Source organism: Protopterus annectens, chromosome 9.part0 (assembly GCF_019279795.1).
Source record: "Protopterus annectens isolate FY-2018-M chromosome 9.part0, PAN1.0, whole genome shotgun sequence".
NCBI lineage: Eukaryota > Metazoa > Chordata > Ceratodontiformes > Protopteridae > Protopterus > Protopterus annectens.
Genome location: NC_056743.1, coordinates 231,886,009 through 231,909,509, shown reverse-complemented (window position 1 = coordinate 231,909,509; position 23,501 = coordinate 231,886,009). Strand labels below are relative to the sequence as shown.

Genomic DNA, 23,501 nt, shown 5'->3' with positions numbered 1-23,501 from the left:
CTACATATGGTACACTAGCATAACAGTACAGTATATGGACTATCTGTCCTACACCATCCTTGTATGTGCCACTCACAGCATGACCCTACATATACTGGGCTGCTACACAGTCCAGTCTGATGGCTGTCTGTGGTATGGGACATGTGTGTGTATGGCCCTACACGCATGTAAGGTAATACAGTACCATACAGTGGGGCAGCATGTAACAACAGATAGAAGGGGAACTAGAACAATGACATCTACCACAGTCAGTACAGAGACCACAGTACATATTAACAATACACACACTGCCGACATTCACCATCACTACACAGACCTCAGTACTGTACAAACATCCACAGGATTTCCAGGGTATGGCATTAAGTGTAACCCCTACCGTACATGATATGTGTAGCACTCTGATATATCACTGGCGTGTTATCAGATATGTTGACACTGTTTACGATGTACAGCACATATGCACCACTTCATGCACGAAATATGTACAAAGGTTGACAGAGGTGTGGCTGACAGCACATACACAGGGCAAGTATAGACATGTTGCTGTGATACCCTCATTAATCTACCATTATAACGGGGTTTGTTGCAACACATGTCCAATGAGGGATATGTAGTCAGCAACTGTCACTGCCTTCACCGTCAACAAACTGAAATCCTCGCAGTACCTTCTGCATTTCACAGATAGATGCATCGTGGCTAACACATGACACCAAAGGCACTACACTGCCCAGTCTGCAGATGAGCCTGCAGATGAGGATTCCTGATATACATGGAACTGACATGGCAGGTATTGTGATATGTATGACAGGCATATCCAGACAAACACTGTTAATCCAACATTACTCCATATGCAGTATAGCAGCACTTACAGTTCAGAGTCAGGTCAGGCACATCCCCCTCCTGTTTGTTGCCCTCTTCCCACAGTATATGTTGTTAGAGGTACATCCCCAACCCATCTGAAATGCTGTTTGCCAAACGACAGTTCTAGCTCCTGCTCACAGTGACAGACAAGAGCCAACACCACCAGGATGTTCCCAGGTAGTGGAGTGCGTTTCCATGAAATTGGCTATGGGAATGTTACCACACCTGTTCCACATGCAATCGGCTAGGGAAGGCCTGCAATTTGTGCAGAGGCCATCAGCTGATCATGAGCATCACATTAAATACACATGCAGCTGCCTAAGTAATGCAGGTGTGGGCCTCCACATCTGCCAGAGAGGGAGTAGGGGAGGCAGACAGAGGCGAATACATGTCAGGGAGGGGTGGGAGGGTAAAACCGACACATGTTTGTGTCACACACCTAACAGCACAGGGTATCAAACGCCCGAAAGCTATGTAGTGCTATCACAGTCCGATGCTGTTATTGGATGCGCCACATGGATTATCTGGTGGGGAGCACTCAGAACATATATGTGATGGTGAGTGACATCTGCAACAGGGATATGGTAGATATACAGTAGGTGACATACATGTGTCTGTCTGCATGAACAGGTGCCAGTGTCAGCACATGCACACTCACACAGGACGCACACACATTAAAAGACTTGGCAGGGCTAGGAGTGCAACCTGTCACTAATGGGATTGCCACAACACATCAATGTGCAAGGAACACATGCATCACACGGTTGATATGGAGGTCATATGGGCAATGAGTATGAGGGGGTGTCAGACATAAGGTGGCATGCTTCACTGTGCCCTGGGGGAGTAGTGCATGTGGATATGGACATACGCACCATACAACACACACACGAACACACAGGGTCCAGTTTGGACATGCATGGGTGCATGTCTGCACAGGTGTGTGGTGGCCAACAGTGCCAGCAGGCTATACAAGGGTAGGCGATGGGTATACCTTGGCATCAGCCCACATGACAATGGTCTGCATTTCCCGCATTTCTGTGCATTTCCCGCACAGGTGGGTATTGCATCCGTCTTCCAGGCACCTGGGTGACCAGTGTGTGTGGCCAATGCTGTGCATCACTCGCCATGTATGTTCCCTAGTCCATGACTTGGATGGTGTCTAGGATGTGCACGGATGTGCACACCTCCCACATGCATGTACAGTGACATATGGAACTGTACCTGGGGTGTCTGGCCCATACTGTGAGCACAACGTATCATCAGATGTGCCAGTCTTGCCCACGTGTCATAGGGAGTGGTACTGGTCAGCAGATTTACCCTGCACCCACATTGATAGCATGCAAACAGCATTTCCTGATGTCAGTGTCATCTGTCCATATAGGCCATGTTGTCAGGCATGGTATGTATGTTGTGAGTCACATGTGAAGGCACAGTGGGGTTGCTAAGTGTGATTGGCAGGCCTTGATGTCACATGTATGCATATGGGTTTGCACCCCAGCTTTTCAGCCATTTACATCTGTTATCCCTGTATGGTTGACATTATGATATATAGTAGGGCCACCATAAATGAAATTAGCAAAACCCCTCCACATTGCCCACAGGTGTCACAGACTCACAACCACCTCTACACAGGTTACAAGTTACAAATACACACACACACACACGCACACATATATGTCTGGGAGTAGAACCCCTACCTAGCTAGTTTACTATACTACAGCACTATGCAGTTATATGACATGCCATGGACATTACTGAAGTTCATCTTCCCCAAAGGTGTATTTTACAATTAATGACATTAGCAGGACTACAAAGTAGGGTGTTTGTAATGTACTGCGAGTGAGTAGCCTATAATGCATTGCTCCATACACAGACACTGAGAGACACACATCACATCTGGAACTGGCATGGATGGAAATGGAACACTACCACCATTCTAAATCACACTACAGCAATATGCAGTTACAGAATGCGCTACGGCGATTACTGGGCTATCAATTTCCCAGAGGTGTACTTCTAGATAAGTGACATCAGCAGCCTTGGCAAAGTAGTGTATTTGTATTGTATGGAGTGTGAGTAGCCTAAAAAGCATTGCTCTCTACCCAGTCAGACACAGACACACACACACACACACACACACACACACACACACACACACACTCATACAAAAACACACACAGTTGTCAGGGCTTGGGTTCAAACACCTACCTAATTAGTTTATCGCACTACAGCAGTATGCAGTTACAGGACATGCCACGGCGATTACTGGGCTATCAATTTCCCAGAGGTGTACTTCAAGATGAGTGACATCAGCAGCCTTGACAAAGTAGTGTATTTGTATTGTATGGAGTGTGAGTAGCCTAAAAAGCATTGCTCTCTACCCAGTCAGACAAACACACACACACACAGACTCACACACAAACACACACAGTTGCCAAGGCTGGGGTTCAAACACCTACCTAACTAGTTTATCACACTACAGCAGTAAGCAGTTACAGGACGCGCCATGGAGATTACGGGGCTATCATGTTCTCAGAGGTGTACTTCTAGGTGAGTGACATCAACAGCCTTGCCAAAGTTGAATATATGTATTGCACGGAGTGTGAGTAGCCTAACAAGCATTTCACTCTACACAGTCAGAGGCAGACAGGCACACACACACAAACATGCACTCACACAATTGACAGGTCTGAGGTTAGTACTACTACCTAACTACTCTGTCACTACAGCAGTACGCAGTTATGGGATGCGCCATGCGTTTGACTGAGCTATATTTCTCCCAAAGGTGTAATTCACAATGGATGACCTCAGCAGGCTTTTCTTACTACTGCTATGGGGAGGGCAGTGTGTGCATGGGCCATACTCCATTCATGTAGGGGTTGACATGCCACATGCAGGCACACATGGGGTCATATGTCACAGGTGTGTGTATACAGCTACTAGATGGCTGCTTCCTTGTACAGTCTTGTTGCACAGCTGGCACGTACACCACATAGTCTGTCATGCTTAGAGGTACTGGTGGCTAGTATCTGCAGTAGGTTATATCTGCACCTCATGTGTTGGGGGCCCTTAGGCTGTATGCCAGTTGGGACAGGCCCGCATGGCTCCTTGTCATAGTCACCCTCTTCCACACATCTATGCCCATGTGCCTGTGGCTTATTATAGTGTGTTGTCCTTACATATTTGTCTGCATTCCTATCCACTGTGTGTGCAAGGCAGGAGTGGTGCATACTAACATGTGTTCACACTGAGAACTGCAACTTCCAGATATGTCTGGTCCACTGGTGTTTGCAGACATGGCCTTCATGTGATTAAGTGTGTGAGCATGCCCAGTATGACCTCTCAGTATGTTGTTGACTGATATTGTCTTCATTCCTCTAAGTGTGTGAGCATGCCCAGTATTGCCATCTGTGTTGAATGGGTGGACCATGTCCAGGTTGTTTGTACTGTGGTGATGACCTTTTGTTGTACACCAACATGTGGCATGCTGTGTCTGGAGGGTATCCATTGGACATTTGCCATTGACTGTTGCTACATTTCTGCATAGCAAGGGGGGGTACACCTGACTGTTTCTACTGTTCTACACAGGCGTGGAGGGGGGGCACACCTGACTGTTACTCTATGTGTACCTTGGATGGGGGGGGCACACCTGACACTTGTACACATTTGCTAGGACTGTACTGGTAAGTCAGGTACTCCATTTCAGTCTGTAGTCTTACCTATCTTGCTGGCTAGGGCTTACCAGTGTAGTACAGATCCTAGCTTTGTTTACCTACATATTAGTGTCTGACTTCCTAGCCTTCACAACTTATATCCGACTGTCTGGCCTGCTGCGGTCTGTCTGTGTAGGCCTGGGGTAGGGGTTAAACATAGGGCACATTCGGAGGCCATAGTACAGCATTTGTTTGTGTTTGTCTTCACGTGTCCTGTTGGCTAAGACTGTTGTTGGTATGTGATCCTTCCTGACTGGTATGTGTGGCTCTTATGGACACCCCTGTCGCTCAGGCCATTTCCTGCAGTGGGTTTTGTCACCCTGTATAGTACTGGCTACTATGGTGATTCCATTATGTGTTATAGATCTCATGCTGCCACTATGGGTGTCGACTCTCTGCTGCCTTAACATCCGACCACCCAATTCCCTCGCATTTTCACATCCATACCATAGCTACAGGTAAAAACACATTCCACTCCATTTGACAATTGGTAGGTTGATTGACCTACCTTGAGGGTGTGCCGGACTTGAGGATGGTGCTGGAGGGCTGCCTATGTCGGATACACATAGTACACTCCCTATACATGGTTGGGCACAGGTAGTGTCATGTTTGACATCCCTTTTACTGTCTGTGTGAGTCAGAGAGAGCTGTCATTCCCTGGGGGCCCTACTGTGTCAGTGCATATGCTATGCGTTGCCTCTTTGCCAAGGCCAGGGCATACTGGGCACACCCCCTTCTGCCTACTGGAGCAGGCTCAGGTTGTTCCTCCTCCGAGTCACTCTGTACCTGTACAGGCCTTGGCATTAGTTGGGGGGTTGTGTACCATAGCACATGCAATTACTATTTGGGTACATGTAGCTGGTGAATACTGCAGGCCTCCACCGAATGTATCCAGACACCATAACTGTGACCTGAGCCTCCCAAACACATGCTCTATTATGTGTCTGGTCTGTGCGTGTGCATCATTATGGTGTTGTTGTTCAGGTGTGTGTGCATTTCTGATGGGTGTCATCAGCCATGGCTACAGTGGGTACCCAGCATCCCCCACTAGGTGACCGTAGAGGATGTCCACATTGGCAAATCTGTGGTACAGCTGTGTCAGTTGCCATATGTGTGAATCGTCATAGCTAAACAAAAATGCCAAGAGGTCCAGATGAACAACGCTCTCTCTAGAAAGAAAGTTTTTTTTCTGAGAACGCTTGTGTTCTTGAATCGTCATAGCTTCCAGGGCAGCCAGCACACACATTCAGTATAATGCCCTGGGTATCACATACGACCTGGCAGTTGATGGAGGGGATGACCCTGCGGTTGATGTAGCCCCTACCCTGCTCACCAGGTGGTGCTTTGATGTGTAAGTGCATGCAGTCTATAGCATCCACTACCCCAGGGTGGTTAGCTATTTGGTGGAAGAGACGCATATTGCGGGTCAACACCTCACGTGTGTTGAGGAAATATACGTGCTCACTGATATGTGCTGACATGGCATCCAGGAACTGGTGGAATACTCTGGGTGCTGATGCCTGTGAGATGCCCATGTTATTGCCAGTTGTAGTTTGGGAGGTACCTGTGGCATACACACACCTTGGTATCCACTGGGATGGGTTCCCCTTGGCCAGTGTGTTGTGTCAGGTGTGGCCTGCACAGCTCAACGATTTTCTGTAAGAGGTCTCTGTCTACTCTATAGTGCTCCACTATCTCCAGCTCATGTAGCCCCTGTATGTTACCCTGGGTCTGTACATTCTTCTCTGTCGCCTCACTGTGGGTTGTTGGGCAGCATTGACATCTTCACCACCCTCAGCCACTTGCACATGTTGTCCTATGTTGCCTGCTGCAGCCCTTCTCATTTTGTAGGCTTGGTTTTAAAATTTCCCTGCTTGTATAGACCGGTGGTGTAGAGTGTGGAAAAACCAGGGGAGTAGGTGTTTGCTTGGTTTATAGTGGTGTTCTGGGCTGGGCTGCTTCCTGTGTGATTAGCTGATTCTGATACATTTCACCTGGAAGCTCAACTAGGTCTCCTTGATTACCTTCCTACTGCTGTTTTTCCTTCCCATTGCCTCCCTGTTTAGGCCCGTGTGCGCGCCGCGCAAACGGCATGCTCAAATGTGCACAGAGCTGCTTTTTCCTGGTTTGACTTCCTTTTTCTTCCTGTACAACCCAGTGTGGGGAGCGCACATCCACTTACACTTTGTAAAGAGTGCTAGGCAGGTTTAGACACACCCCTAGCTTAGCTGTGTTATGCTAGGAACAATCCCAAGCCACAGGTCTCCAATCCACTTACAGTATGCCAGACACACACCCCCATGATGTCACCTATATCCTAGTCTTGCACCCAGCTATTTATACTCTTACACTCTGGGACCTGCCTCACACCCTGGGGTAATCTGGGATTCACTAACCCTTCCCTCATTTGCATAGGATTGCCTGCTAATGCATAGTTACATGTCCCACACTGAGCCCCCCCCCCCCCTTAGCAACCATTATTCACTGGCCTGGTTGCTTCTAACTGTCATTGACTTGCATGGCAGAATACTGATTTTAGTTAGAATGCTTATTTTAGGTTTCTTTTATTAATTCCCCTCGATCCCATTTGCACGCTTAACCAGGCGAGATCGGCGTAAAATTAAAAGTTTTTTTTTTTCTTTTACGTTTTGCAATGCCAATAGCCTTCTACTTGGACATTGCCATGCTTCCTCAATGATATGTAGCCTTTATTTGGAGCTGTCATAGCTCCGTTTTGTAGATTGCTGAACTGTACTCGGTTACTAACCAAGTACATTTCTGCACACTGCACTCATCCTGCATGGACGGCTGCCAGCTTCCTGGATCGCATATTACCCTCATTTGCATGGTTTTCACCTGCAAATTAGGGTAATTTGCATACAGGAGCTCGGTCCATGCAGGATTAGCCTAAGAGCTCACGTGCACGTCCCAGAAGCTCGTTCCTGGATCACGTCGGCCATATTTCCAAAAATAGCTCTTAAACTAATCCTGCACGCTATAAAGGGCATTGTAAATCTGGGGGAATGTGATGCTCAGTACAGCAACCCTACACATGTGAACAATTAATTTTATCATTTTATGTCTGAGACTGAAGTACATGAAACTGGTTCTCCTAGTAGAGCTACAGCAATCTCAGAGTTAATATCAAAAATTAGAAGGGGTACTGGGGGTGCAACCCACACGTGGTAGTGTGATGCAGTTTACCTTTTGTAAAAAAAAAAATAATAAATAATAGCACTAAACCGAGTTTTAATATTCTCTGCAGTCCACTCAAATCACTCTTTATTTCTCATAATTGTAAGACTTACAGTTACAGGTCGCAGAGTTATGCTATGGGGCCCCCACTTCAGTTCTTATTTTTATTTTTACATCTATTGACAGAATGGCAATGTCATGCACAACAAAAATATTAATAACCATCAGGGATTAAGAATGAGCCTACATCTCATAATAGCTTGCTAAACACAGCAATTTCTTGACTTTCAGCCTCAAAATCACTTAAAGTTTTTTGGAAAAATAAGAAGAGTGTAAACTATGGAGTTAATAGCAGGCTGTCCAGGTTCATTAGCTCGATATTACACTGATACCTGCACCTTCTCAAGGATACATAAAATGAGATATTGGCAACTACACAAGTGATGAATAAGTGTAAAGCTTTATCCCTGAGATTCAGAAATGTATAAGTCACTGTCCAGTCCTGTTCTCAGCATTAAATCTAAGTAATTCAGAGAGTGCAGTATCACTATACTGCCAATGACTGTAGAACAACAGTGGTCCCACTGAAGAAGGCTACAAGGAAACATGGCAGTCAGTGGACACATGTAATGAAAACTAGCTATGTGCTTTTCCCCAGAAATATTGCCAGCATTCTAACAGTGCACTAAATTGATTAAAAAATAGTACTATTGGTCTGTTGCAGCAATGAATTGAATAAAAGAGTACACCATGTACTCACTCACTCACTTGTGTGGTAGGAGGATGACCATTAGTGCCACACCTGGTAAGTAATGCAAAGCCACATGTGTGTGTGTGTGTGTGTGTGTGTGTGTGTGTGTGTGTTAGCAGGTGTCTGCACAACCATTTTGAATGAGATTTTAGGGAGAATACTAGCACAATTAGGTGTAACAATACTTTTCTATTTGATATAGGGATTATGATAATGAAATTATATTACGATAATAAAGTTATAATAAGATGCTCCTGAGTATGTCTTTATTGGGTTCAGCAGCATTGCCTATCAAATTAGTGATAATATTTTTCTTAATCATTGCCTATATCTGTGTGGCCAGCCATGGTGGTGCAGCGGTTAGTGTTGCCGCCTCACAGCAAGAGGCTCTCTGGTTTGATCCTCTGCTGGGGTGCCTTCTGTGTGGAGTCTGCATGTTCTCCCTGTGGTTGTATGGGTTTCGTCTGGGTGCTCCAGTTTCCTCCCATATCCCAAAGACATGCTGTAGGTGGATTGGACACCCTAAATTGGCCCTAGGCATGAGTGCGTGTGTGTCTGTGCCTTCTGTGGAAGGGTGGGCACCGGGCTGGCAACCTGACACCATAAAACTCCACTGCCAATCATGAGTGGACAGGTGATCCGCTGTGGCGACCCCTAAATGGGAAAAGCTGAAAGAAGAAGATTGCCTATACCTGTGCACATGATAACTAAGAGTCGTAATCTAACTTTTTCAGCCAGTATGTTTCTGCCTACTGCACAAATTGGTATTACAAATTATTTCTCAGTGCATAAGTTGTTGCTTGTCTTGTGTACCTAAATAAGACAATGAGGCTTGGGTGTTCAGTTAAGTAATTTATTACACACAAACACATCAGTATGAATGACTGGAACATTAAACTTAAACAAACTGACTGCTACATACATACATACTTTCACTCTGGCCGCTCACTCAAAATGTCACTCTTGCTTGCACATGCTCAGTACTTATATGGAAATGCCTACTGACTGGAATGCTTCTTAAAGTTACATCACACACTGTGATCTACATAAGTGACAGACTGTCAGTTGCCTAGTAGTCTCATAAATGTAAAATTAGATTTTGGTAATTCATGACTATGTAATACTTGGGTACAGAAAAAAAAAATCTCTTTACTATCCTTTATAAGATAAGTGGTTAGTAAATCATCTATAAAAATAGTCTATTATCATTTATAAAATAAGTGGTTACAATGTACAATTTGGTATGCAAGATACATTGTATAATACAGGCATTCATCATTAATATTTGAAATGTCATACCAATGTAAACATCTAATTATGAAAAAAGGAACTGCATAAAAAGTCATTCTGAATACATCAATAAGGCAAATTAGGAATAATGTCATACCATGATAAATGGTGCTGCTGTTACTATTAAGGTAAGATTCAACTAGGGGTGCTTGTTCTTCAGATTGTTTCATTCTTCGAGTTCTTGATCGGCTGTCAATATTTGACTGAACCATAAGAGGCTCTTGGCGCTTTTTCTTCTGTTTCTGTTCTAACAATGCACGCTGAAAAACAAATGTTTTTCTGTGAGTATGCAGTAAAACAATATCTCAATTCTAGTAGCATCCTTAGTCAAAACTCAATGTGAATATTCATTAGAGGAGACATTTTATTACATATCACTACAGCAATGATAAGTCATTACAAAATGATCCACTCAAACAATTTATAAAAGTGTATTTTCTGAAGTCATAATAATGGGAGGGGCTGGGTAGTATCTGCAAGTAAACAAAACAGTAAAGTAAGACCTAGCTCCACATGCCACACAGTAATAGAACCCTGACTGTCCAAGGCAAATGGGGTTTGATGTGTGGCCAAGGCAGTGCAACAGCCTGGCAGGGAGGGTGAGTAATGAAGGAGCATGAACCCACTCACTTCTCCTGGTAGGACAATGAAGGGTATTATCGCTCTAGTGGAGACCAGGGAATCACTGATCATATATCAAGGAGAGGGAATGAACTTTGAGGAAATGCCTCTAGCAAAATATGAAGTGATGTCCTCCATCAACCCACTGCATGTACATAACCAATGCCTCACTGTCACCATGTTAATAGGAACGAAGAGCAAATCAAGAAAACCCTCCTGTGGAGGGTCCTCCTGTTGAAGAAAACAAAGATGCTGAATGGACAGAAGAAGTAAAAGAATGAAGTTGAAATGTAGAGGATTTGAAATGGGATGAAGTAATAGCCAGAAAAATGGAAACAAAATTAAGAAAATCTCCTAACTGGAACACCTCAGGCCCAGGTGCAGTACCTAACTTCTGGCTGAAAGTATTAACACCTTTACATGAAGACCAGAGAACAGTTGGTATAATAGTTAAGGTCTTCATCTCCCATGCACATGTTGCAAGGTTCGATCCTGACCTCCAGCCAATGCCTGTTTGGAGTTTACATGTTCTCCCTATGTCTCTGTGGGTTCCTCCACTCTCTCACCCTGGGTGTCCAGTTGCCCATCTTGGATTAGTTGAGGTACTACACTCAATGTAGGTTCACTGACAGGCTGGAGCTTGGCAGTCTGCATACCTTTGTTAGTATTTTTGTGCACCCTTGTAGAGCTTGTTTTAGACACTTGTAGAGCTTGTTTTAGACAATAACATTTTGTGTTCATGGGGTTTTTTTAAAAAGAAAAAGTGAGTGGCAATGGGTGCAAGAATGGCACCCTCCTATGCTAATTTAGTGATGAGTTGGTGGGAGCATGAGTGTCTTTGTACACATGATTTGTTTCAGAAGGTAGTCTTTGATAAGAGATATATAGATTTTTTTTTATTTGGGAAGGTGACTTAGAAGAAGTTGAAACTTTAATTTGTGACCTTAATACTAGTACATATTTTTTTAATTTTACCAAGGGGTGCATAGGGACCATGGTTAATTTTCTAGATGTTAAAATTACTATGGATTTGGGTTTGGACATTTATAATAGTAATATTTTTCAGGAAAGCAACTTTTGTCAATAATTGTCTTGCTTCGAGCAGTCAATACCCTGAATTTATGAAGATAAATTTTGCTAGGGTTCAGTTTATCAGAATAAGTCATCTCATCAGTATGGAATGAAATTTGAGAGTGAAGATTTGTATCTCAAGCAATTATTTCTAGATGGAGATTATATTGACCCATATATTGACCCATTTTTGGATAACATTATTGGGGAATCAAGAATCTTAGGAGTACAAGATACCCTCCCATTTTGCTTAGTGTTGTTTCCATTCTAATAGCTCTATTCAGCAGAGTTCAGAAGGTGTTGAACAGGATTTGATGCTGACATGGTTTTTTGTACCTATTTTATCTGATGTCCACAGCATTAGGAAACTTTTGAGTATAACCTGGAAAGTTATTTTGGGCAATAAGGATCTTTGAGATGTGCCTGGTATAGCACCAAAATTTACTTATAAGAAAAAAAATAATCTCAAAAAGTTGAGACTGCCCCTATTACTGGCAATGTTAATAATAAAAGGGTCATGTTCCAGTGCAATGGATGCAAACTGTATAGGATTAATTACGAAGGATCTAATGTTATTCTAAGGCATACAGGTTTGCAGTCCTGGGCCAAAGGCAGACTTACATGCTATTTGATATTTGTGGTGCATTTGGCTAGCTGTAATTTTTGTCAATATTTTTAGATAGGAAAAACTATTAGGAAACTGGATACACATATTTCTAAGCATCTGTTAGCTACTAAAAATAAGGATGCTACAAATGCTCTAACCAAGCATTCATTAGTTTGCACCATCTTTAGTTTTGTTTTGTTTTTTTGTATTGGATTTTGTGACTCCTAGTCCCTTTAGTGGTGATTTCAAAAATCTTTTGGAAGTAAGAAATGACTTGGCAGATTTCCTTGCAAGCTGTAAGGTGCTAGGCTTAAATGAGCAAATCACTATTAAATATCTTAAAACTATGATTTTTGCCTTTTTTAAGTGGTATCTTTTATGATAATTTAAGAAATATTTGGCATTTTAAGTATTCAAAATATTATAGTTTGTATATGCCTTGTATAGGATTATGTACATCAGTGTTTCTTTAAGAATTTGAATTCACTGATCAATTAAGTGCTTGTAGTCACATGTCATCTTTTTTGCATAAAAGGAATTTGTTTAATTACTTTGCACTGAAGCTCTGAAGAAGTTCAAGAGAATAAATTAATGAAAGCCCTTAGCTTTATTTTAGTGAAGTATATTGTGTTTTTTTCATCATCTTGCAGCCTACAGTGAATTTACAATTTACCAGCTTTCATTTTGTGGTTTCTGTTTTCATCTTTACATGAGGATTTAGTCATGAGTAAGAACTATTTATATACTAATGCAGAACAGACGCCAACCTGGTTAACAAAAGGAAACATGATACCAATACAGCACACCAAACCTCACGAACCAAACACAAAACAGGATACTTCAAAGGGAGAAAGTCGCAAGAAATTTCTGAAGAGACAGAAACAAATGCACTTAGGCACTTGTTTTATTGTTTTTATTGTTATTTGTGACATAATAAATTGGAATTTGCAACTTTCTGTCTTTGAAGTATCCTGTTTTGTGTTTGGTTCAATAGGAAAAAATGATACTCCTTAAGAGTGAACCTGCAAGATACCGTAAAACTGTAGACTATTAACTTGCCTTCTGACTGTATAAACTATTCACTGGAAGTGATGCTGACAGAGTTTATAATCATTCATAAGAAAACTCAATTATGGCAATAGAACAAAAGGGTAATGAAGGAAAGTCATATGGAATGAAGGATCATTTGTTGTTAAATTAAGTCATAATGGAGAACTGTAAAAAGGGAAGGAATTTAAGCATGGATGGACTACAAAAAAGCATTTGATAGATCCCTAATTCATGGAAAAAGAGAGCTTACAAATGTATACAATACACCCTACATTGATCAGTTACACCACAGTTACAATGAAACAGTGGCAAACCACTTTGCACCTAAGCCATGATAAAGGACAATTTATTATCCCAGGGATAAAAATTCAAAGATGGATTTTCCAGGGTGACTGTCACCGCTGCTATTTTGCCCTGCCCTTAACCCATTAAGCTATCTACTTAACAGATTAGGTCATGGCTACAATCTGGCTACCAGAAAACAACAAAGTATAAAGACTTCTCATCTTTTCTTTGTGGATGATGTAAAACTGTATAGTTCATCAGATCAGGAACTGAAAACACGACTGCAACTGGTCAAAACTTTCTCAGATGATGTAAGAATATCATTTGGTCTTCATAAATGTACAAAAGCAACCTTTAAAGCAGGAAAGCTGCAGCACCAAGAAAATATCAGTCTGGGACAGCAATGTGATACAGAAGAACTTGAACAAGAGGGAGTATATAAATATTTTGGAATTGATGAGAGATCAACAATAAAACATGAACAAATGTGAATAAAGCTTATAAGAATACTTTAGAAGACTAAAATTAATACTGAAAACAGCTCTGACATCTAGGAACATAGTCCAGGCTATAAACCAGTTTGCTCTTTATGTTTTCACTTACAGTTTTGGGGTGACTGATCAGGTATTGGATCAGTTGAACAGGAAAACAAGAAACATGTTTCATGCTTATCAAATGACTTATAAAAGTCAGTGCATACCAAGAGTATTTATTCCCCTTTCTGAAGGCGATATGGGCCTCCTCAAAATTGATTACATGTATAGATCTGCAATTGTAGAACTGCATACATATCTGCAATACTGATCCAATCATAGTGAAAGTTTTAAACCATGAAGAGAACACATCTAAGATGACTTCCCTGCTTAGTTTATCAGAAGTATATCAGTGTCACGGGGAAACAGAAATCAAACCAGAAGTAGATAAAAATCTGGCAGAAAATTAATGTGCCAAAAAACAAAAGAAATAATATAAGGTGAAGGATCAGATGAGAAGGCAAGAAGTGTGGAAAATGCATAAATATAGTTGCACGTACAGAAAATTTATGGAACAACCTCATGTTGATCAGGAATAATTAAGGAAAGGAGAATTTAAATCAGAAGACAAAAGGTTAATATTGGTGGCCCAAGATAATGGACTACATACATGTTGGTTTACAAAGTCCATTAAACATGTGGGAGAAAAAGACAAATGTAGGTTTTGTAAAACAGAACTGGAAACTGTCACACATCTTGCTGCTGGGTGTGATATTCTAATGGCAGAAGGGCTGTACACTGAAAGGCATAATAATGTAGCAAGACTGATGCATTGGGGATTGTTGCAAACATTACAGTATTGAAGTAACTGAAAAACATTGGAAACATGAGCCACAAAGCATTGCAGAAAATCATGACATTTATATCACATGGTATCACCCATTATGAACAGTTAAAAAATACATGTGAGAAAACCAGATATAGTATTTCATGAAAATAAGACAAAAGTAGCATTGAGCATTGAAATTGCTACACCCAGTGATTATAGTGACAAAGTCATCAAATATCAAGATTTTCAGGCAGAAATGAGGTCACTGTGGGAGAAGGATACCCAGACAGTTCTAATATGTTTGATAAGTTGTTTTGTGATAATTGTAGGTATATGGCTCTTTAATGTCTCCCATATATACAATATATGTATTATATATTGATGATAATGTAAATATTATACTGTATTATCAGCTACACAGATGTTATAATCGTTTTATTTTCTGTTTTAAATGGAGCTTTTCTCCCTAGCCAGTCAGACTTTCCCAGTTACCAAATGTCAAACAAATAAATAAAAATAAAATAAATAGTAGCAGGAGAAGTGGGTCTCATAAAAAAAATTATTTACAGCTCTATTTAGATATGTTACCAATACATGTATCTCCATATGAATTGCAGGAGGAGTCAGTTCTGGGCATATTGTGGGTGCTGCAAAAAGCACTTTTGACTAACATCAAAGATTGAAACAATACTAATTTTATGAACTTTAATCATATTTTGACTTAGAAATGGGGGCCATTCCCAGCATGGTCTTAGAAACCCAAAAGACTAGGAGAAATTAAACTGAGGGAGCATGTTAATAGGGCTGAAGAATAAATAAGAAAACCCTCAAACCATACCTGATGGCTATCTCAATGATGGCCATTCCCAGTCACCCAAGTCAGGTAATTGTGAATAAATAGGCTGATTGGCCAAGATTGGGCTGATGATTGAATGATAGTGTGGACAAAGATGACAAAAAAAATAGTTACGTTGAAAACAAATGGAAATATTAGTCTTTGGTGGACAGGTACAATCAGGAAATCCTTTGAAGGACTTCCTAGTTATGAAAAAATGTACTGTATGACTGCAGAGGTGATGTGTGATACTGCATGCTATATGGACAGTTAGACTGTTGCAGAACTGAAATGCCATAATACAAATAAACAAATATGGTGTATACACAGAAATGTGGTCCTTAGTTTTCTGTCACATCATTCAGGTAGTTCAGCCCTTGTTCTTATAATACAGCAGCACCATAACTGATATGCACTGCTGGGTGGTACAGACAGCATTATGTCCCTATAAGTGGGTACAGAGCATTTAGGAATAATTGCTACAGGCAATTAAACATGGAGGTTCACACTAGTGTCATAACTCATAAACGCAATAATTGAACACCCCAGGTCTTTTATAACAAAACCAAGCTTCAAGGATTGTACATTGCCAAGTATATTCTAATTATATGGAATAAACTCACACTTTCTGCATGTAATTCTGAAAAATCTCTCCATTTTTAAAAAAAACCTGGATATCTCAGTAAGAAATCAAGAAATCAAGTATGTATGTATTTTTAGGGCGTCAGTGTTCCTAAACGGTCTTCAAGTCGAGACACTATAATCTGAGTATATGAACTTATGAAAAAAAATGCATAGTTCTGTGAAGTTGGTCACAAAGTCTTAAGCTCAAATTATGCTCCAGTGTGCACTATCACACTGGAATGTGTAAGTAATACAAGGTAGTTTAGCAAGTTTCTAAACTCTATGACTCATTCTTGCCCACTACAATTGCAATGATATTTTACGCCATGTACATAAAAAAAAGTGACTAATGGTGTATCTTGGGGATCACTGCTGTGATACCCCTCCTGTCTGGGATAGACGTCTCTGACCTCCAAACAACTAATACTATCCTCTGGCAAATAGAATTAGCTAAGGACAGCAAGGTGGGTATAACTGTCACACCATTCCTTCATATAGTAGCCCTATAACAAGAACGTAGCCTTACAAACCAATGGTGCAACGAAAAAAAATAAACTAAATGCAAGAAAGTATTGAATTGTCATTTGCAGTAAAACAAAAAATAAATAAATAACACCAACTTAGTTCCACAGCCAACACCCCACTCTAAATTGATATGGCAATCAGAAGCTTAGCACCTTGGTTTACAGATTCCTATGTTTTGACCACCATGTATCATCAGTAGACAGAACACTCTTCTATTTAGCACATTTGTCCAAATGAAAAAAAAGCTATTATTCCCCTATATATTAGCTTTAATTAGACCAGTCTTTGAATATAATGTTTCATTTTGTATATATTTGTCTAGACAAATAACCCATCTGGAAAGGTCCCAATAGTTTCTGACAAAACAAGCTTACTTGCCTAAAGACTCTAGGATACCAAGAGAGACTAACAGCTCTGTAGATGTTATCTTTGTCTACTCTCTTAAGGACTGTACCTCTGCTGGACCTCCCGCATCTCTGTAAAATCAATAGCTCCATAAACACAGGATCTAAAGACATAAACTTCCACCAAAATATAAATAAAACTTGATGGAGGGATTAATTCATTACACAATATTTACCACTATTTGAAATAAACTTCCTTTACATGGTAACAGAGTGATATCCTAGCATCTCTCAAAAACAGCCTTCATGACAAGATGAGCACCTGCAAATTTATCCTAGACATGACCTGCTTCATCCAACTTGAAAGGAGAGATGCACCATGTGGGTGGCTCTCAGCCATGTGTAAATGTTGTCACATGACCTACTTGCCTTGCAATTCCTGTCATTCTAAGATCCTGTACTTCACAGTGTACATCTGCTTCCAGATGCAAGGCTTTATGTGCATTCTGGGGTAATCCTTGTATGGTGGGCATGATGCTCTCCTGCAATGTACCACCAATATTAAAGTAATGCTTCATTCCCCCTGTAGCTTGCCTGCTTTTTTTAAGGAATATACACAGCAGCAAAAATCCTTACTGCATCAATACTACCTCACAGTACCAGGCATATTGTTAGAATTCAGACTCATGCCATAAGTGTAGTGCTACAAAACAATTAAGGTTACAAGTCGTCGTGACGCTTCATCCTAGTGTAATGTCCTGGATTTGCTGTCTTCTATTATAACTACCCTTAACAAAATTATACTTTTCCCATATGTCAAAAACACTTAATAACTGAAACGGAATTGCTATAAAATTATTAAACTCTAAGCAAGTGTGCTGTTTTCCCCTCCTGTATGCACACAGAGAAAAAACAAAACACATATCATGTAGTTTAAACTTCTCTTTGCCTTATACATGCCTATAGTTTTCTGCTGCCCAGTATCTGATTTTTTTTAAGTGTATCTTAAATGACTCAACCCCAGTCACTAAACACACTGTAAATGTGTAATGCTTACAGTCAGTGATTAATGGGTTACTTGTGCAGCAATACAATCACATGACTAGAATTATTTATTTATAAACTGTAAATGGAGAAAGAGAAGTCTGCAGTGCTACAATGATCATACTCTGGCAGAGATTACTCTCTGGATCGAAGAATATCACAGACTATAATTCATGATAGTTTTTTATTCTCAATATAATAAATGCATTGATAGTAAATTATTTGTATAGGAAAAAGTTTAATTACCTGTTTAAGGCTTTACATTTAATCTCACTGCTGTGCCATAACATTAAGAAATATGACAAGTCTACTGTTGAAGTTCCTCTGCTCTGTACATTTTCAGTGAACATATAATACATGTATTTGTCTCCTTCTGGTAGTTTTGTGAAAGATCCCTAAATATTTTGAAACTATTCCCTTATTTGAAATCTACTTGACTTTAGTTCACTTAAATATGCCTTTTCCCCCAAATGTTTTCTTCGTTGCAAGAAAATTTCTTGACTTGATCTGTCACCTCACCTGCATGTTGCTTACATTTGCCAGTTGCAGCATTTCTCATATTGACTCATTGATAAAAGTATTCCAGCATAGTTACAGTTTAGTATCTCTGCCTGTACTGAGTACTGAATTCTGTTTCTGATATGACTTACATAGTTAATCTCTGCATACTGCTGTTTAGCTGGCTTATATGTGACTAGTACTGAAAAGTTGCATTAAAGTTATAATAAATCATAAAAGGGTTTTAGTTGCCTACCTCCATTTCCAATGCTGAGTTTGTATCTTATATTTCTCTGAACTTTACTATTTCAGGCGTGTTTCTTCTTATGTCAAAACTCAGTTTCCATTTTGAAAACATAAATTGTGTGATCTTACTTTCATGTAATTTAAAACACATAATTTATCTGTTGGATTATATGCATCAACCACAAGCAAGTGTTTATAGCTTTATCAGCTATGGTCAGTGCCTTTTTATAATTTCTTTCTGCATTACTTTGTTGTTAACGTTCTGTTTCTGCTTGACCTACTTGAGTTCCAGATGTGTAAATGGGCTCAGTTTGTCTGCCAGAAGAATTTGCCTCACATTCAGCAGTCTGGGAATCAAAATCTTGGATAGCAGACTGGATTACTGGATTCAAGGTATTTGTTTTCTATTATTTATAATTTGCTACAGAACATTTATGGCTGTTGGAAGGATGCAGTCTTGTGTTTAAGATTTTTAGGTTGAAGATTTGGTGTGGTTGTTTCAATGTCTCTTTTCCATTTCAGTACTGAAACTTTGTTATCTTACTGCATTTTCTAATGACACCTTGTATTATTTTATCAACTACCTATTGTCTGATTTTTATGGAGTTTACTTTGTAGTTTTTAGTTCATTTGTGTTAGTTAACATAACATTTGCTACACATTTTAATTTTGTTTCAAAATATCACAGTTTGATATCATGCTTGGTATCAGAAAAACATGTTACCAGCTGGCTATGATTTAATTTAACAGCCAGGTACTTGTATGATACTTTTTCATTAGATTATGCCTGTAAGTTATCTTTAATGTATATATTTAATTGTAGAAATGCAGTCATTGGGGCTTGTGATATTGTTCTGTCTGGATACTAAATATATTTGCAAATTGTTGTTTATAAGGTATATAATGCATCTAACTACTTATGTCTCTTCAATTCTGTATTGCAATTGTCATATCTTTTTATGTAGATTTTTAATCTTTCTCACAGTGTTTTCACTAAAATGCTCAGGTTTGTTATTATCTAAGGTTAATAAGTTCATAGGTAAGTACAATCTAGCTACCCTTGTGGGCCAACCTAGCCAGTTTTCCATTTGGTGTGTGAATTAACATGTCCAGTTTAGTATTAGTTAGGCCCTACCAATCCCTTGGTTGATAATTACATGTTACTCCTGGTGAGAATAACTGTGATCATTGCACAAATAATATGAGGAACATAAATCATCTGAGGAGTGGGACTATCATGATATGTCTCAGAAATTATGTGAAATGTCTTTTTAGGACTAAAACAGAAAATACTGGCTAAATAAATGTGAAAAATATCTAGGGAACACTTCTCATATATGGAACTTATTAAATAGTATGCACCCACAAACAAATGTATTTATGTATGTATGTGTATATTTATCTATAGCTGTATAGATACACATACATATGGTTCTATTCTCTGTTATCAAGCATATTTAATGTCAAAGTGAATGCACTGACAAAACATGTTGGAACATACTGAATACATTAATGAACACAATAAATATCAAAGTAAAAATATGAAGAAAGGAAAACTATTTCCCCTCCCGATATTAATACTAATCCCCCAGATAACACTAGTCTTAAATCATAGCTCTCAACTGTCCAGACTTTCATCTCATATTCTTGGTCTGGTCTTCATTAAATATGTGGTTTTCTGGCAAATCAGTTATGACTGAATTCACTAATGACAAACATTTAAGTTTCAGGCTTCATATCCTTCATAAAATGCATATTAATGCATAACCTTTTATTCTAGCAACTTTCTAAGTTAATATCAGCAATATTTAAAGCCTGTTCCTATTTTTCAGCCTTTGACCTCGCAATGTTTTTGGCTTTGACCAAATTTCTTGTATGTGATGTTAAGAGATAGCCCACAGATTTATTTGACTACTGACAACATTACAGGAAGGTTTTTATTAAGGTAAGGTGTATGGTTAGATTTGAAGGAAAGGAAAGGACAGCATTAGGGTTAGTGTTCGCGCCCATTACCAAGGAGGTAATGGGGTATGTGTTCCACCACATGAGCATGAGTGAGGGAGTCTTCTCCAATACTTTTAGAGCACAGCTCTAAGTATCCCACAACAGTCACTAGAGGGCACTATACTACATGATCTCCACCAGTTTAGACGTGTGTGTTTCACTAACAGCAACAAGATAGGTCTTACCTTGGCTTAACCACAAACTCACAAGCAGATTCAGAGCATTCATTACAACTCTGTTCTGTACTGTCTTTTCAAATGTGACATGAAGCAATTTTTCTCACATTTGCTATGCTGGAGACTCTCATAGTGTCAGTGTCCATTGTCTGACTTCATTTTAGGTTTTGTGCTGGCATCAGTGTCAGCTTATATTTTTTTTGTTGGTTTTGCAACACAAAGTCTTCATGCTCAGCCATGTTTTTTTCATTTTCCGAAACAGAAGTGCAATTTCTATGATCTCAGGCAGTTTGAAACTAACATCACATACTATGAACTGCATCTCTGTTACTGGCTGCTTTACTGAGTTTTCTTTCACAGGGAGACTTTTTTTTATTCAGAAGGTTAGGGTAACCACAGTGTTTTTTTTGGGGGGTGGGTTCTGCTTATCCTCTTTCTATTGAGACTTGATGATGTCTGTATGTCTTCGTGAGAAGATCGTAGATCAGACACAGATCATGAGCCCACTGTTTTTTACGCCATGAATGGATTGCATTCAACATTTGAAGCATATTGTACATTTCCATTTTGACTTAGGTTTCTCTGCAGCTTCAAGTTCTGTAACTGCGTCTGTAATTACACTAGACAGACCTGTATAATATAGTATTCAGATCAGCTCTGGTTATTTCTATGGCTTTTAACACTAAATGCCTCTGATATTCTTTGTAGTAGTCACTCTAAGTCTCAAAACATTAGTGTATTTTCCTTTTGTTTGGGGAATTATTTTAATTTTAGAGATCTGTTACAGTATTATGACCCTCCTGAGTCAGTTTAGTATAATTTAGCATATGAAGCAAAGGTTGACAAACATTGTTTTAGTTTATTATTAGCTTCTTCAAAACATAACTCATTGGATTTTATTTTTCACATCCACCGCTGTATAGTAAGTGGTTAGCTCAAGAATAGCATCATATTATTTATCTATCTTGCAAAAAATATTTTCTTTTCTTCCACCAACAGGTTCCCAATGTATTTACTCATTTTGCATTTGTATTACAACTCTATGATATGTTGATTAACTGCAGTTCAGTCACTATCATTGTATCTGTGTTTTTCTTTGCATATAGACTTTTTGAGTCACTCCTTGGTATTTTTGTTCCATAAGCTGGGCCATCAGTCAATATCATTGTAGCTGTGTGTTTCTTTGCATATAGACTTTTGTTCCATAAGCTGGGCCATCAGTCACTATCATTGTATCTGTGTTTTTCTTTGCATATAGACTTTTTGAGTCACTCCTTGGTATTTTTGTTCCATAAGCTGGGCCATTTCATTCTTGTGAGCATTAGTTTTGTACAGTTCTTTATATTATTCCTAGCCTCTTCAGGCTATGATCTTATCTCATGTTCAGCATGGCAGCTGTTATGTGGCTGAACCACAAACTCATAAGCAGACCCAGAGCATTCATTACAATTCTCTTCTGAACTGTCTTTTCCAATGTGACACTACGAAATGGGGGGGTAGGGGAGCTCTGCTTATCCTCTTTCTCTTGAGACTTGATGATGGCTGTATGTCTTCTTAAGAAGATCTTAGATCAGACACAGATGGCGAGCCCATTAGTTTTGACTTCATGAGTGTATTGCATTCAACATTTGGTAAATCTAAAGCATATTGTACATTTCCATTTTGACTAAGGTTTCTCTGCATCTTTAAATTCTGTAACTGCTTCTGAGGTATTCATTCATTTTGCATTAGTATTCCAACTCTATGATATGATTATTAACTGCAGTTAAGTCATTATCATTCTATCTGTCTATTTCTTTGCATATAGATTTTTTGAGTCACTCACTGGTATTTTTTGTTCCATAAGCTGGGCCATTTCATTATTGTAAGCATTAGTTTTGTACAGTTCTTAATATTATTCCTAGCATCTTCAGGCTATGACCTTATCTCATTTTCAGCATACACATTCTAATACTTTACATTCAAAGCACATAACTGTTAACCCTTTATAGTACTCAACATAATTTTTCTGTCTCACTCTGTAAAGTTCATAACATGGATCTGGTACTAGCTTGTTTATGTCTTTCAAGTTTAACACTGGTTATTGTTTGTGTCTAAATCCTTTAAAGTTGGCTCTTTTCCCATTTTCTTTATGATGTCATTTGGTTTAGTACTTTCAAGTTTTCTTTTATGCTACTGTTCCAACTTGTACAGAGGTCAGAAAGATTCTTGGTACAATCAAGAATCTCTGCTGGTCAAAGACAACCCATATCTTTGTAAAACTCTAAATTATTGCATTTTCATATTCAGAAACCATCCTTTCCACTTTTGCTTGGCTCTGATTAAACAGAGCATAATCTAGCTTGCATTTGTAACACTGGACAGCAAAACATTTATTTGTTCCTGATAACAAAAATATCATGATAGATGTATTCTCATTCTGTTGTGCCAAAGCATTGTTATAACCAGGGTTAGATGGT

At 39.4% G+C, this 23,501-nt stretch overlaps 1 protein-coding gene across 5 annotated transcripts in view; it reads right to left on the bottom strand.

The window, feature by feature from the left end:
• Nucleotides 1-23,501, bottom strand: part of TUB (TUB bipartite transcription factor) — a 1,349,284-nt gene that overhangs the window by 529,980 nt on the left and 795,803 nt on the right. For all 5 annotated transcript variants that reach the window (XM_044082798.1, XM_044082804.1, XM_044082799.1 and 2 more), the window contains exon 3: nucleotides 9,908-10,070. In XM_044082798.1, coding sequence (XP_043938733.1) covers nucleotides 9,908-10,070 — 163 coding nt within the window. The remainder of the gene's footprint in view (nucleotides 1-9,907; nucleotides 10,071-23,501) is intronic.